Source organism: Eubalaena glacialis, chromosome 4 (genome assembly GCF_028564815.1).
Source record: "Eubalaena glacialis isolate mEubGla1 chromosome 4, mEubGla1.1.hap2.+ XY, whole genome shotgun sequence".
Classification (NCBI taxonomy): Eukaryota; Metazoa; Chordata; class Mammalia; order Artiodactyla; family Balaenidae; genus Eubalaena; species Eubalaena glacialis.
The window spans coordinates 120,680,157-120,697,953 of record NC_083719.1 but is presented as its reverse complement, the minus strand read 5'-3'; the positions used below and the strand labels follow the sequence as shown (position 1 = coordinate 120,697,953).

The 17,797-nt window shown below is 36.0% G+C and overlaps 1 protein-coding gene across 8 annotated transcripts in view; it reads left to right on the top strand.

The window, feature by feature from the left end:
• The window catches only part of NR3C1 (nuclear receptor subfamily 3 group C member 1), a 123,927-nt gene extending 116,567 nt beyond the window's left edge, over positions 1–7,360 (top strand). For all 8 annotated transcript variants that reach the window (XM_061189786.1, XM_061189784.1, XM_061189782.1 and 5 more), the window contains 2 exons: positions 5,042–5,199; positions 5,787–7,360. In XM_061189786.1, the coding sequence (XP_061045769.1) occupies positions 5,042–5,199; positions 5,787–5,939 (311 nt within the window). In that variant the 3' untranslated portion in view covers positions 5,940–7,360. The remainder of the gene's footprint in view (positions 1–5,041; positions 5,200–5,786) is intronic.
• The last annotated feature ends 10,437 nt before the right edge of the window (positions 7,361–17,797 follow it).

Here is a 17,797-nt window from a genome sequence, read left to right as displayed (position 1 = left end):
CTGGTCCGGGAAGATCCCACATGCCGCGGAGCAGCTAAGCCTGTGTGCCACAACTACTGAGCCTGCGAGCCACAACTAATGAGCCCATGTGCCACAACTACTGAAGCCCATGCGCCTAGAGCCCCTGCTCTGCAACAGAGTAGCCCCCACTCGCCACAACTAGAGAAAGCCCGCGCGCAGCAACAAAGAGCCACCGCAGCCAAAGATAAATAAAATAAATACATTTATTTAAAAAAAAAAAAAGGCAACTTTGATAAGTTAAAAATGAGTGTTTAAATTTCAAGGATGACAACAAGAAATAGAAAGAGTGTACAGAGTATACAAAGTACATACCAAACCATGAGGGGTTAGGGGGAGAACATGGTAAGAAAAACCAATCCAAAAGAATAAAAGAAATGAGAAGCGGTGGGTGGGGAAGCATAAACAAAGGCATGATAAGAGGAAGTAACAAATAGATGGTACAAATAAATTCAAATATATCAGCAATTTCATTAAATATAGATGGACTAAATGCTCCAAGGCTCCAAGATAAAAAGATATAGAAAGTGCAAGACTGGATTAAGAAAACAGTCCAACTTTGTGCTATTTACAAGAGATATACCTAAATAAAGATGTTGAGTGGCTGATATACTATGCATAGTGTAACCCAGTGGTGGCAAACTTTCTGTAAAAGGCCAGATGGTAAACGTTTTCAGCTTTGCATACAGTCTCTGTCAGTAGTACTCAAATTCTGCCCCTTGTGACGTGACCACAGTCATCAACAATACTTAAGGAGAACAGGCATGGCTGTGTTTCAGTAAAACTTTATTTACAAAAACAGGCTGCAGGTAGTGGGTCATTGCTGACCACAGCTTTACCCAAAAGAAAGCTGAAGCAGCTACATTATTATCAAAATAGACTCTAAGGCCCCCCAAAACAGTTCTATATTTAAAGATACTCATTAGATAAAGCATTCTACTCACCAGGAAAATAATTCTGAATATATGGCCCTGAACTACATAAAGCAAAAATCCCAAGGATTATTGGGGATAATTTGGAATGGATGAAATTCTTTTAAATATAAAAACAAATACTGAATAGGATTTCTCCCCTAATTATTTTTAGAATGAGGACAACCAACAGGGAAAAAAATTTATAAATGAGCAGTCATTATTTTAAAAATTAGCAATAACTAGATTATTTGTAACCCACTTTAAACATGGCAGTGATAAGAGTATCACTCCTGATTAAGTGGCCTTCATTTTCACACTAATACTGACATCTCAGAAGTGTCGACTTTGCTTTATGGAATCAAGACGTTTTCATATGTATTCTTTGGTCTAATCCTAACCAAAATCCTATGAGAGTGATATACCACATTAAAAAAATGAAGGATAAAAACATATGATCATCTCAATAAATGTAGAAAAAGCATTTGACAAAATTCAACATCCATGGGAGGGAGACACAAGAGGGAAGAGATATGGGGATATATGTAGAGCTGATTCACTTTGTTACACAGCAGAAACTAACACACCATTGTAAAGCAATTATACTCCAATAGAGATGTTAAAAAAAAAAATTCAACATCCATTTATAATAAAAACTCTCAACAAACCCAGTATAGAAATAGGGTATCCGAACATAATAAAGGCCATATATGACAAGCCCACAGCTAATGTCATACTCAGTGGTGAAAAGCTGAAAGCTTTTCCTCTGAAATAAGGAGTGAGAGACAAGGATGCCCACTCTAGCCACTTCTAGTCAACCTAGTACTGGAAGTTCTAGCCAGAGCAGTTAGGCAAGAAAAAGAAATAAAAGGCATCCAAATCAAAAAGGAAGAAGTAAAACTCTAACTGGGGTCTGCACATCCTGGGTGGTCTAATTATTACTGCCTGCTTAATTGTAATCAATAAAACTATTTGAAAAAAAATTTTTTAAGAGGTAAAACCCTCACTATTTGCAGATGATCTGATTTTATATATAGAAAACCCTAAAGATGCCATCAAAAAAAACTGTTTGAACTAATAAATTCAGTGAAGTTGCAGGATACAAATTCAATTTACAAAAAATTAAGAGAACAATTCCATTCACAGTTGCATCAAAAAGAATAAAAAACATAGGAATAAATTTAACCACAGAGGTAAAAGACTTGTACGCTGAAAACTAAGACGTTTCAGTGAAAGAAACTGAAGGAAATAAAAAAGATAAATGGACATTCTGTGCTTATGTATTGGAAGAATTAATATTGTTAAAATATCCATACTGTTCAAAGAAATCAACAGATTCAATGCAATCCCTATCAAAATTCCTATGGCATTTGTCACAGAAACAGAACAAACAATCCTAAAATTTGTATGGAAGCATAAAGACCCAGAATAGCCAAAGCAATCTTGAGAAAGAAGAACAAAGCTGAACACACGCCCTGGTTTCAAACTATATTATAAAGCTGTAGTCACTAAACAGTATGGTACTGGCATAAAACCATTCACATAGATCAATGGAACATAATTGAGAGCCAAGAAATAAAGCCGTGCGTATATTGACAAAGGAGCCAACAGTATACAATGGGGAAACAACAGTCTCTTTAGTAAAGATGTTGGGAAAACTGGACAGCTACATGCAAAAGAATGAAACTGGACCACTATCTTACACCATACACAAAAATTAACTCAAAATACATCAGACTTGAACATAAGTCCTGAAATCATAAAAGTCCTAGAAGAAAACATAGGCCGTGAGCTCCTTGATGTCCGTCTTGGGGTTGATTTTTCAGATTGGACACCAAAAGCCAAGGCAACAAAAGCAAAATAAACACGTGAGACTATATCAAACTAAAGAGCTTCTACACAGCAAAGGGAACCATCAACAGAATGAAGAGGCAACCTACCAAATGAGAGGAAATATTTGCAAATCATATATCTGATTAGGGGTTAATATCCACAACGTATAAAGAACTCATACAACTCAATAGCAAAAAAACAAATACCCTGGTTTTTAAAATGGGCGAAGGACCTGGACAGACATCTCACAAAGACATACAAACAGCCAACAAGTACATAAGAAGGTGCTTAACATCATTAGTCATCAGGGAAATGCATGCAAATCAAAACCACACCTTACATCTATTAGAATGACTATTATCAAAAAGCCCAAAGATAACAAGTGTTGGCAAGGGTGTGGAGAAAAAGGGGACCTTTGTGCACTCTTCAGGGAATGTAAATTGGTGCAGCCACTATAGAAAACAGTATGGAGGTTTTTCAGCAAATTAAAAATAGAACTACTGTATGATCCAGCAATTCCACTTTGGGGTATTTAACCATAGGAAACAAAAAAAGATATGGAAAAGAGAAGTGCACCCCCACGTTCACTGCAGAGTAATTTATGATAGCCAAGATATGGAAACAGCCTAAGTGTCCGCTGATGGATGACTGCATAAAGAAAATGTGGTATATATATTCGCTGGCATATTACTCAGCCATAAGAAAGAATGAAATCTCATCATTTGCAACAACGTGGATGGACCTTGAGGGCATTATGCTAAGTGAAATAAGTCAGAGAAGACAAATACCATATAATCTTACTCGTATGTGGAATCTAAAAACAAAAGCTCATGGACACAGAGTACAAACTGGTGGATACCAGAGTTGTGTGTGTGTTGGGGGGGTGGTGTTGGGGGATGGGAGAAATGGGTGAAGAGTTTAGAGAGTACAGACTTCTAGCTATAAAATAAATAATTCATGGAGATGTACAGCAGGGTGCCTACAGTTAATAATGATACTGTATATTTGAAAACTGCTAAGGGTAAAATCTTAAAAAGTTGATCACAAGAAAAGTTTTGTAACAATTTATGGTGATGGATGTTAACTAGACTTACTGTGGTGATCATTTTGCAATATATACAAATATTAAATCATTGTGTTATACACCTGAAATTATTGTAATGTTATATATTAATTATATCTAAATTTTTTTAAATAAAAACATTTTTTTTAATTCACTGAGAAAGAGTAGGAAACAGGCTCAGGGAGGTTATACTCAAGTCCACAGGGCAAGTAAGAATGAAAAAGACTTCCTTCTCCTGAACCCACTGCTTTTCCTCTATTCCAGCATTTTCTAAGATGTCAGCAGCAATGAAGTTTAAGTTCGGGAAACAATGTGTTCCCCTCCCTGGAGAGTGCATAATTATAGCTCTGAGAAGTCCTGAAATCCAGAAATCTGCCTAACTTTGTATTAAACACTTAGTTTTGCTAAATTCTGACCATCAAATCCTTTTTTCCCTAATCATCATTAACACAGAACCAGAGTTCCTAGGAGCACACTTTAAGAAATGTAGCATCCACAAAAGTCATAATCTCTGCAAGACTAAGTGAAACGATGGTTAACACTCTGTTCACAGTCCCTCTTACTAGTATCATTTTTTGAAGAGTAATGTAAAAAATTGATTTTATACCAACTTTATGATCCATGAGGTATTTTCTGTATTTCTGTACATAAGGAAAGGCAGATATTTGCTCCCCAGTAAGGCATATATATAAGCCACATAAAAAATCAAGTTTCTTTTTAGACTGGAATTGTACCAACTCAGTATGTTAACACATTGATTAATAAAATGTATTGCATGCTGATTTTAAGGTCCTAATTGACTGGTGATATCACAGATATTCCAAGATGTAATTGGAAGAATAAACACTGTTTTGTTGAAACCTTCTATGTCTGTACTAGAATTAAACTCAAGGGCAGAATGACAGTCAATGTATTATTCATTTGGTCTTCAAATTAGCTTTGTGAACTAAGGAGGAAGGTGCTTACCAGCTCCATTCATAGATGAGAAACAAAGTGATAAACCTAAAGTTAAGTCCTCCAATTTTCTATTATCCCATATTCTCTCATGGCTGTAGTTTCATAATCCTTCGAAAATGCTTATGTTTTAATGGAGTGCATAAAGAACAGATAGACTATGTAAATCAGGAAATGTGCTACTACTAATAAATGCCCTACTTGCATAAATGAAAAGTTATCACAAGAAAATTCTTTAATTGATTACATCTTAACCTTTTAGTTCCTAAGGAAGGTTTGAAGAGTCAAGAGCTATTTGATGAAATTAGAATGACCTACATCAAAGAGCTAGGAAAAGCCATCGTCAAGAGAGAAGGAAACTCCAGTCAGAACTGGCAGCGGTTTTACCAGCTGACAAAACTCTTGGACTCCATGCATGATGTAAGTGTCAAACAAAAATCCAAATATCAAAAGAATTTTCTGAGACATAAAGTATGTCCTGATTAGTGTATATAATTATATACCAGTAGTTGTTGGGGTTTTTTTTTTTTCCCCATTTATGGATTTTCGTGATGGTTTGATTTCAACCTATGAAGTTCAGTTTGGCACACATTTCTCCTAAGGCCAATTATGAAATACTGTTTCATCTAGTTATGTGCATCTAACATCATGATGCTAGTACAGAATTTAACAGCACTATTTTTTTAAAAGGTAGAATTCCTTATTTTTGTATGAATTTATCCAGTAAGTTCGAATGTGTCCTTCATATACTGTGGTACTGCAATTCTTCACGAAATACTTAATTCCATATAATTCTATATACAATTTAAGAAGTTCAAAGATCTTTGGTACCTGAGTGCTCATTTTATTTGGGTAAACTTCTTTTTCACCTGGGGAATTCCAGCAGAGATTGGTATATTCTAAGTCAGAAATTTAAAAAAAAAAAAAAAATAGAGGCCAACAACAAGCATGAGATATCCCTACTGCTAAGTTTTTAAGACTGCTCATTACTATATATTCTCTTGCAGGTGGTTGAAAATCTCCTTAACTATTGCTTCCAAACATTTTTGGATAAGACCATGAGTATTGAATTCCCAGAGATGTTAGCTGAAATCATCACCAATCAGATACCAAAATATTCAAGTGGAAATATCAAAAAACTTCTGTTTCATCAAAAGTGACTGCCTTAATAAGAAGGGTTGCCTTAAAGAAAGTTGAATTTATAGCTTTTATTGTACACACTGTCAATCTGTCCTGTAGCAGTTTTGTTTTTCTTTTTTGTTTTTGTCTGGTTTTGGTTTTTGTTTTGTTTTAAATACGCACTACATGTGGTTTATAGAGGGCCAAGACTTGGCAACAGAAGCAGTTGAGCCATCACTTTTCAGTGATGGGAAAAGTAGAAAGTGATAGTTGGTGGATCCCAGAAATTAGAAACAATAACACAGGGGTAAGCTCCACTTTCAGAGAAGGATGGCACCTAAACCACCAGTGCCCGAAGTCTGCGTGATGAACTTTCTGCTCATACTTTTCACAGTTGGCTGGACAAGATTTTCTAGACTTTTTGTTGGTGTATTTTCCCCTGTATAGTTAGGATAGCATTTTTTGATTTATGCATGGAAACCTGAAAAAAGTTTACAAGTGTATATCAGAAAAGGGAAGTTGTGCCTTTTATAGCTATTACTGTCTGGTTTTAACAATTTCCTTTATATTCAGTGAACTATGCTTGCTCATTTTTTCTTACATAATTTTTGTATTCAAGTTATTGTACAGCTGTTTAAGATGGGCAGCTAGTTCATAGCTTTCCTAAATAAACTCTAAACATTAATCTTCTGTGTGAAAATGGGTTGGTGCTTCTAACCTGATGGCACTTAGCTATCAGAAGACCACAAAAATTGACTCAAATCTCCAGTTTTCTTGTCAAAAAAGCTCATATTTTGTACATATCTGCTTCAGTGGAGAATTATATAGATTGTGCAAATTAACCATCCTAACTGGTGTAGAGCACCTAGTCCAGTGACCTGCTGGGTAAACCATGGATTACAAAAGACTAATTAAAAAAAATTAAAAAATAAAAAAAATAAAACTACCAAGAGGCCCTGTTTGTACCTAACGCCCTATCTCTGCAATGGTTAGATGGCAAGAAAGTTGGTAAACTGTCTTTCAGGACCTTTTGTTGTAGTTTGTATAACTTCTTAAAAGTTATGATTCCAGATAACCAGCTGAAACACAGCAGAGAAGATTTTAATCTGTCCAAGTAATTCCTCCCACTAAACTTTACACCCCCCCCCCCAAAATCTGTAATATGGCAAAAGTGGCTAGACACCCATTTTCACATTCCCATTTGTCACCAATTGGTCTTTCTTTCCTGGGGGTACAGGAAAGCTCAGCTACTGATTTTTCTGATTTAGGACTATACGTCAGACTTCTGTGTTCGTAAAACTATACATCCCTCACATCCTTATGTGTGCCATGGAGTTCAACAAAAGTCATGTGAATTTCTCCTCCTCACTGTTGAGAATTATCATTTTAAACAAGATAGAAGCTGTAGTAGCCCTTTCTGTGTGCACCTTACCAACTTTCTGTAAACTCAAAACTTGTATTTACTAAGCCACAAGAAATTTGATTTCTATTCAAGGTGGCCAAATTATTTGTGTAATAGAAAACTGAAAATCTAATATTAAAAATATGAAACTTCTAATATATTTTTATATTTAGTTGTTATAGTTTCAGATATATATCATATTGGTATTCACTAATCTGGGAAGGGAAGGGCTACTGCAGCTTTACATGCAATTTATTAAAATGATTGTAAAATAGCTTGTATAGTGTAAAATAAGAATGATTTTTAGATGAGATTGTTTTATCATGACATGTTATATATTTTTTGTAGGGGTCAAAGAAATGTTGACGGATAACCTCTATGATTTATAAAGTGTGCGAGCATTCATACAGGCAGCAGTGGGCTCAGAAACCAAACAGGTCTGCTCTAGGGGAAGAGGGAAATGGAGACTGGCCCTGTGTGCTGTGAAGGTTCTCGAGGCTCCGTCCCATTGAGGTCAGAGAGGAAGTAACCCTCTGCCTCCCAGAATGGCCACCCTTCTCATTCCAACAGTGAGTCTGTCCACGCAGGTTTAGTTTACTGAACCTCCCCTTGCGCTAAAGTGTTTAAACAGGGGACAGAAAGGCGGTGCTTGCACACCTACAGGCACCATCACGTACAGCCTCTCCAACAGTTTAATAAAAACAGAGGCTTTAGAAGTTTGGCAATAATACGCATAGAGGTACCAGCAATATGTAAATAGTGCAGAATCTCATAGGTTGCCAATAATACACTAATTCCTTTCTTTCCTACAAGAGTTCATTTCCAAATGAGGACATGTTTATGTTTTCTTTGAATGCTTTTTGAATGTTCTTATTTTTCGGTATTTTAGAGAAATTATTTAATAAAAAATGTAATCATTTGCTTTTTGAATGCTCGCTAAAAGGGGCTATTCCTTTGTAATTGTTTAAATTGATCTCAAAGTATTTTAAAATGGTTTGTAACCCAGCTGGATGTGAAATTTTTGGTGCCTAAGAAATACCGCTTGAATATTATCATCAGCGACAGTGTTACGTTTCAGAACGAGCTTCTGAAAGATAAATTATTATTCATTTATAGAATGCTGCAGAAAGCACATCACACGGGAATCTGGACTTTAGCCCCAACAACCTTGGCTCCCCAAAAATAGAGCTCAGTGAATAAAAGATATGTGCACTTTGTGGTTAAAAGGAAATGGACTGACACTCATAAAACTATAGGAGGCTGTACATTAAATAATGGAAAAAGAAGCTGTGACAATTTAGGATATGTGGGAAAGAAGAAATTTACCTGAATTATGTGTGAGTATAATTATGGATTTAAGTGAAGAAAGCTATGGTGCTATTTGAAAGCAGCTTCATCTTCTATGTATGTTGTATCTTGCCATCCCAAACTGTTGACGTTTGTAGTAATTTCAGTGAGAGGTGACGTGCCTAGGTGATTCACAACAAATCCTGAAAAGTATTTTTAATTACTGGTAGAAAAAAGTGACCCTCTCTGTATTTTTAGGCCTTGCTATGGGATACTATACAAGTGCTTTGGGATATGTATACCCAACTGTCTAAAACTATGGGAGGGGACCCTAAAAGAGCACCTTCCTTCTCCTGAAAAAAAAAAAAAAAAGACACCCCAAAAGGAAAACTAGCATGATTAGTGTTTATGAAGAGCTTAATATTTAGCATAGGATGAGCTCTGGATATGCATATAAAGGAAAGCCAGCCTCACTTTAGAACTGGGGGATGGGAGAATGAGCAATTCCAATTTCACTTATCTACACAACCTATTATCGTTAAGTCTTATCATTTTAGTTCTCTGTTAAATATCCTAAAACTACATCACCATGAGATAAACAATATTATTATACTTTGATCTGATAGAAGTCAAGAACTGTGGCAGCCCTCAGTGAGATTTTGATCTTGGTGGATCACCCAAAAGATTGTAGCTGTAGATGAAAGTGTTTTTCTGTGCCTGGTTTGAGAATTGGAAGAGAAAGTAAGAGTGTAAGGAGGACATGTTAACCACTTGGAATGGAAGTTTATCGTTTTCAGTCAGCCTGGTCCACCAAGGATTAGTTACCAGGTTTTTGGGAAAGGATTACCTTCTCTCTAGAAGATGCCTGAAAGAAGGATTTTATTTTCTGATGAAAGGCTGTATGAAAATACCCTCCTCGAATAACTGGCTTAACTACACCTAGATTCAAGTGTGTCAATATTCTATTTTGTATATTAAACAAATGCTATATAATGGGGACAAATCTATATTATACTGTGTATGGCATTATTAAGAAGCTTTTTCATTATTTTTTATCACAGTAATTTTAAAATGTGTAAAAATTAAAACCAGTGACTCCTGTTTAAAAATAAAAGTTGTAGTTTTTTATTCATGCTGAATAATAATCTGTAGTTTAAAAAAAAAAAAAGTGTCTTTTTACCTACGCAGTGAAATGTCAGACTGTAAAATCTTGTGTGGAAATGTTTAACTTTTATTTTTCATTTAAATTTGCTGTTCTGGTATTACCAAACCACACATTTGTACTGAATTGGCAGTAAATGTTAGTTAGGCCATTTACAGCAATGCCAAATATGGAGAAACATAATAATAAAAAAAAATCTGCTTTTTCATTATATGACTCCAACATGCTTTCGTAGAACTCATGCAGTTCCAATTTTCCTGCTTTTTTCCTCCCTCTTCTACTGAAGGTGGAGTTACCACTTCAGGAAGCTTAAGATGCTAAAGTGGACATTTAAATGTCAATGTGGCAATGGTTACACGCTAATATGGCAGAAATTCAAAATGAGCTTAACCCTGGCTTCAAAGACCCAAAGACTGTCCCATCTATGCCTCAAATGGTCATGTACCAACTAACTACTGCAAAGGCTATTAAGGGAAGGAAGAACTCACTCCTAAGCCTTCTCCAACTGTAACAGTCTTTCTTTATCATGAAAATTGATATTTTATGTAAATAAATGTATTATCTAGTCAAAATTCTTATCTTAATTTAAAATCAGCTCTTTCTCCAGAAAAGGACATAAACATTTAGTAAATATAGCAGTGTTGCACATTATAGACAATAAAAGCAGAAGGGGTAAAATGGTAAGCCAGCTATTCTATACAATCTATATAGTATTTCCAAAAGCATATTGTGTTCAGGTCATATCCATGAACTGGATGATCTAACAAACTTTCCTATCAATACTCCTCTTCTCTCCACAAGTGACCTCCATCCCTAAGGAAAGGGTATTATGATTTTAAAACCAAGTTTGCCTTACCCATCATATGTGCACCAAGTATTTGCTATGTACCCACTATATGATAAATACTGAAGCTAGAATATGAACAAGAAAAATACTATTGCTACCCTCAGTCAGTCACTTGCGAAAGTGTATACAACAAACCTCCTTTCCCAGTGTCTTAAGGTACAATGCAGAAATGCCAGATGATATGGCACCAGTACACATTATTGCTTTACCATTCACTTCAAGTATTAGCCTTACATTTGTAGAACACTTTCACATACATTATACCAGTTAATCCTCGCCTACCCAATAAATGAATGAAATAAAAACAAATTCTGAGGAAGATATTAACTCTGTTTTATAAAGGGAAAAGCTCAGAGTTTAAACTGATACATACCTGCTAACTAACTCCCATTTTATTGAAGTTTGAATGAAAAATCTTTGTAATGAGGCCACATTTATCACACGTCAGAGAACATGCCTCTAGTCTACAAGCTCCCCGGGAACTGGTGTTTTCTGTTGTTAAACTAAGCTAGTGTTTCACATTTACTGCGCAGTTACTTTGTGCCAGGCATCATGTTTCAATATATTATCTCATTTAAACTTAGCAACCCTATAAAGTGCTACTATAAAGCAGTACTATTAACCTCATTGTATTTTTATGAGGAGACTGTGGCTTAAACAACTAACTTGCCTAGGTCACAAAGCTTGGAAGTGGTTAAGTATGACTTTTTGTTTTTTTTAAACACTGGGCATCTGGCTCAAAAGTCCATGCTCTTAAGCACTACTGAGAAATTATTAATACGAAGCTCCTAACTAGATTAAATGAACCCGTATTGACCATTCTATATCAGCCTTTTGACATGATCTCATTTAATCTAATCATTTTTACTACCATATCAATTTTGACTTAGACATTTAACAATGATAATTCCTTCTCTTAAAAACATGTGTCCTGGGCTTCCCTGGTGGGACAGTGGTTAAGAATCCGCCTGCCAATGCACGGGACACAGGTTTGAGCCCTGGTCTGGGAAGATCCCACATGCCGCGGGGCAACTAAGCCTGTGCGCCACAACTACTGAGCCTGTGCTCTAGAGCCCGCGAGCCACAACTACTGAAGCCTGTGCGCCTAGAGCCCGTGCTCCGCAACAAAGAGAAGCCACCACAGTGAGAAGCCCGTGCACCGCAACAAAGAGGAGCGCCCGCTCACCACAACTAGAGAAAGCCCGCGTGCAGCAACGAAGACCCAACGCAGCCATAAATAAATAAATAAATAAATTTATTTTTAAAAAAACATGTGTCCTATCCCTTGGGAATGTTGATGGTAAAAACAGCTGCCCAGAGATGACAATACCCTTTGGTTTGTCAAATATACAAGGAACCTGTCTCACTAACACCTAAAGGAAAATCAACAAACTTATTTCTTCAAGCTATATAAGGCACATAGGCTACACTCAAAATGAGGAAGACAGTTGTTTATAAATGAAAACTGATGCAAAATTTATTCTTAGTTTGGCAAGTAAGAGCCTGATTTTGGGTGTTGAAAATACAGAGGCATTTACACTAGTTGAATATTTTTTTAGACCTTCAGCTAATCTCTATTAACTGGCAGTAAGTGGCTCTTAAGAGCATTAGGAACTATAGCAGTCTCCTTCTCTTTTATCAAGCTTCTGTTTCCCAGTTAAAATGAAACAATACTTTGCTAGGGAAACATTTTTTACTTTATTCGGTTACAGACATGCTAATCTCAGAACAAAACAGTTCATACAGACCAGGGGTCCCCAACCCCCAGGCCGTGGACTGATAGTCCGCGTTAGGAACCAGACAGCAGGAGGTGAGCGACAGCAGGCGAGGTGAGCGACAGCGGGCAAGGTGAGCGACAGCGAGCGAGCAAGCGAAGCTGCTTCTGCTGCTCCCCATTGCTCCCCATCGCTCTCACTACCTCCTGAACCTTCCCCCCGCACAGGTCCGTGGAAAAATTGTCTTCCACAAAACCGGTCCCTGGTGCCAAAAAGGTTGGGGACCGCTGATATAGACAACATCAGAAACCCAAAAAACTTTCCTAACTCTATCCAACCCACTTGAATAAAAGACAGTTTATACTGTTCACCTTCTATACCCTCACCATAAATAGTCAATAGAATAATATGTGTACACAATGTAAATAAGCCATAGCTTTTCTATTAATGTGGCATTGTCTTGGAAAGTACTGTCTTTGAGTATACACGGGATTATGCTGGAAGTAAGAATCTAGGTCATCCAAAACCATTAGGGTTGTTTGCTAGCATTGCAAGGAATGGAGATAAAAATAAAACTCTTTCCAAGTGGCGCTAATAGGGGATAGTGTGCATAAAAACCAAACAAAGATTCACAGAACATGAAACTATATCATAAATACCTCTTGATCAGTTTCCCTACCAACTATGTGGCAGGCGTGCTAGAGGAGCCAATTAAAAGACCACTAAGCCAATACTAAAACTTCAGCGTGATGTTCCTGCCCTCAAGGAATCAAAGATGAGACACGTGGCTCATCAATTCCATTGCTCTGTGTCTATTCGAAAGGAAAAAAACATGGGCACACGATGACTTGCATGCAGATATTCATAGCACCATTATTCATAATAGCCAAGAGGGGGAAAGAACTCAAATGTCCATCAACATAAACACAACATTAATGAATGAACACATACACAAAATGTAGCAGAGCCATACAATAAAATACTACACAGCAATAAAAAAAAAAAGAATGATGCATGCTATAATATGAACCTCAAAAACATTATGCTAAGTAAAGGAAGTCATAAAAAAAAGACCACATATTGCTTGATTTCACTTATATGAGATGTTCAGAGAAGGCAAAGCTATAGTCAGAAAGCAGATCAATGGCTTCCTATGGCTGGGGATGGCATCAGGGCCTAAGTGAAAATAGGTAGGAGGGAACTTTATGGGAAGATGAAAATGTTCTAAAATTGCATTATAATGATTTTGCAACTCAGTAAATTTAATAAAAATCATTAACATGTACATTTAAAGTGAGTAAATTTTATGGTATATAAATTATATATAGATATATAGATAGATATATATAAAATATCTAAGAGTGGACAAGCAAAGTATAATTGCCGTTCACTGTATCAGAGGCTGGTACAAAGTACTTTGAATACATAGTGCAGCTGTTTTTCAGGAAAGCCTATGAAAAGGTGTTTTCATTGTGCTGGGTGCTAAAGGAAGAGTTGAAGTTCAGCACAGACAAGGACTTACTCATTTAATATTAATAGATTTCTCTTCCAATCTTTTATATGTTGTACTCACCCTGAGATAGCAACCATGCACAAACAGACTGCCAATGTGACAGATAAAAAAAACTCATAGCATACACATGACTGCTCATTTTAAATACAAAAGAATGTGTGGCACAAATACTGTTAATAATTTAAGACCTTAGTAGTTACAACTTCATAATGAGACAAATGTGGGTTCAAGCCTTACTTTTGTCCTTCACTAAGTCTGTGATCTTGGGAAAATTCTACAGCCACTTTAAGCCTACTTCCACATCTGAAAAATGGAACTAATACCAACATCTTAAAGGAATGAGAATTAAATGAGATACGACATATTTAAGCTGCTTTAGCTCAGTTCCTACCATACAGCAAGTGCTCAAGACATGTTAGATTTCAAGGAAATATAAGAGAAAAATCTAAGACATCTAAGGAAATCTAAAAGAAGAGGGGAATTTTGTTTTTAATGCTCTCCCAAAAAACATACATAAAGGGTCAAGGTGAATCAGATGAAGAGTGATGTGAACACCAGAACTGCATACAAATTTCCAACCTCACATATCCTAATTAATAAAAGTCACACTGTTCTGTTACTGGCCTGCATTTTCATTATCCTGTACATTCCCAACTACCAGACCTTGGCAGGGGTCATCCAGAGGCACTCAACATTCCTTCAGAAAGGGTCTTCCATTTCCAACCCATATCTCAAAGCATGAGAAGAGCAGTGCCAAGGCAATAAGATCAAAGGAGAAGTGGGAAGTTATAGATTTGATCTAAGTCTTCTGTGCAGAATTTTTCTTGGTCAATGAGAAGTCTGGCAAAGAAAGGGAACCAGCCTGTTTACCCCACATGGAGAGTTTCCCAAAGCTATCACTGTAACTGATGCATATAAATATGAACTAAATTTCATTAACTGTTATTAATGAGAGGGAGGACAATCTGAGCTAAAAATCAAAATTGTAAATTTTACATAGCCAAGGGAATAGAAAACATATCCACACAAAAAACTTCTACACAAATATTCACAGCACCATTATTCATAATGCCCAAAAAGTGGAAACAATCTAAATGTCCATCAACTGATAAATGGATAAATAACATGGTATATTCATACAATGAAATATTATTTAGCAATGAAAGGAAATGAAATACTGATACATACATTTTTTGGATGAACTTTGCAAATACTATGCTAAGTAAAAGAAGCCAGTCACAAAAGATCACATATTTTATAAACCCATTTAAATTAAATGTCCAGAATAAACAAATCTGGATATTTAATATAAATGGATTATGGACAGAAAGTAGATTTGAGATTCCCAGGGACTGGGGGAGGAGGAGGGGATATTAAAGAGTGACTGCTTAATGGGTACCAACCTTTTTAAGGTAACGAAAATGTTCTAAAAGAAACTTGTATTGATGATTGCATAACTCTGAGTATACAAAAAGCCTTTGAATTGAACATTTTAACTGGGTATGTTTTTTGGTATCTGAATTATAGCTCAAAAAAGATGTTTAAAAAAAAGGAAAGAGGGACTTCCCTGGTGGCACAGTGGTTAAGAACCCGCCTGCCAATGCAGGGGACACGGGTTCGAGCCCTGGTCCGGGAAGATCCCACATGCCCCAGAGCAACTAAGCCCGTGCACCACAACTACTGAGCCTGTGCGCCTAGAGCCCACGCTCCGGAACAAAAGAAGCCACTGCAATGAGAAGCCCATGCACCACAACAAAGAGTAGTCCCCACTCAGCCCCCGCTCACTGCAGCTAGAGAAAGCCCACACACAGCAACGAAGACCCAACACAGCCAAAAATAAATAAATAAATTTATATTAAAAAAAAAAGGAAAGAAATAGATAACCTAGTTAGCCCTATATCTATTAAATTGAATTTGTAGTTAAAAACCTTTCCATAAAGAAAACTCTAGGCCCACATGGTTTCACTGGTGATTTCTACCAAACACTTAAGGAAGAAATAATACCAATTCTGCAGAAACTCTTCCAAAAACAAAGCTGCACAGGAGGGAATACTTCTCAATCCATTCTAATCCATTATGCTGATACCAAAATTGGACAAAAATTACAAGAAAAGAAAACTACAGACTAATATCCCCTGTGAACATAAATGGAAAAATTCTACACAAAACTTTACCAAATAGTATTTAACAGTCAATTACAAGGATGACACATCATGATCAAAGGGTTACACCAGGAATACAAGATTGGATTCACATTTCAAAATCAACCAATGCAATTCACAACAGTGAAAAACTGAAAATGAAAAATCCATATGATTATCCAAATAGATACAGACAAAGCATTTGACAAAACCCAACATACACTCCTAATTTAAAACAAACTCTTAGCAAACTAGGAATAGAAGGAAACTTCCTCAACTTTATAAAGGGTATTTACAAAACACCTTCTGCTAGTATCATACTTAATGGGAAAACACTGAACATTTTCCTCCTAATTTCAGTTAAAAAAAAAAAAACAGGGATGTATATACTCTTACAACTTCCATTTACCACTGTACTGGAGGCTTTAGCCAATACAATTAGGCAAGAAAGAAACAAGATGCAATGAGATTAGCGGGAACAAGTAAAACTATCTTTACTCATAGACAACATGATCATCTATCTAGGGAATCTACAAAAAAGCTACTAGACTTCAAAAAGTTAAACACAGAATTACCACATGACCCTGTAATTCCACTCCTAGGTATAAACTCAAAAGAATGGAAAACAGGTACTCAAGAAAATACATTTACACATGTTCATAATAGCAGCACTATCCACCAGAGCCAAAAGAGGGAAATAGCACACATGACCATCAATGGGTGAATGGTTAAATAAATTGTAGTATGTATAAACAATGGAATAGTATTTGGCCATAAAGAGAAATGAAGTACGAATTCATGCTACCATGTGGATGAACCTCCAAAACATTACTTTAAGTGAAAAAAGCCAGACACAAAGGGTGATATATTGTATAATTTCATTCACATGAAATATCTAGGATAGACAAATCTATTGGTATAGAAAGAAGGCTGTTGGTTGGCAGGCTCTGGGGGAAGAGAATAATGGGAAGAAATTATTTTATGAGTAAGGGTTTTACATTGGGGTTATTAAAATATTTTGGAACTAGACAGAGATGGTGGTTTCACAACACTGAGAATATACTAAATGCCACTGAATTAAATTAAATTAATTTTATGTTTTATTAATTTCATCTCAATAAATTACTAGTTTTAAAAAAGCTACTAGAACTAATAAGTGAGTTTAGCAAGGTTGCAGGATACAACAGGGGTCAGCAAACTATGTCATATAGCCAAACTCAGCCCACTGTCTATTTTTGTAAAAAAAAAAAAAAAAAAAAAAAAGTTTCTGAAACAGAGACATGCATTTTATGGGTTGTCTATGTTGCTTTCGTATGGCAAAGGCAGAGCTGAGTAATTGTGAAAGAGACATATGGCCTGCAAAGCCTACAATATTTACTATCTGGCCCTTTACAAAAAAAGTCTGCTGACACCTGGGATACCAGATCAACATATAAAAATTAACTGTATTTCTATGCACTAGCAACAAACAACTAGAAATTGATTTTTTAAAATACTGTTTACAATAGCTTCAAAAACTGTGAAAACCTTAGAGACAAACCTGACAAAAATATGTGACAAACCTATACACTGAAAGCTATAAAATACCACTGAGAAAAGTCAGATCTATGTACATGGAGTAATATATCTGTTCATGTGATTAAGGACAGTATCATTAAGATGTCATTTCTCAAACTGATCCATAGTTTCAGTGTAATCCAATTATAATTTGAATTTCAGTAGAAATTTACAAGCACTTTCTAAAATTCATATGGAAATGAAAGGACCTAGAATAACCAAAATATCTGTGAAATAAAACAACAAAGTTGGAGAGCTAGCTACCTGATTTCAAA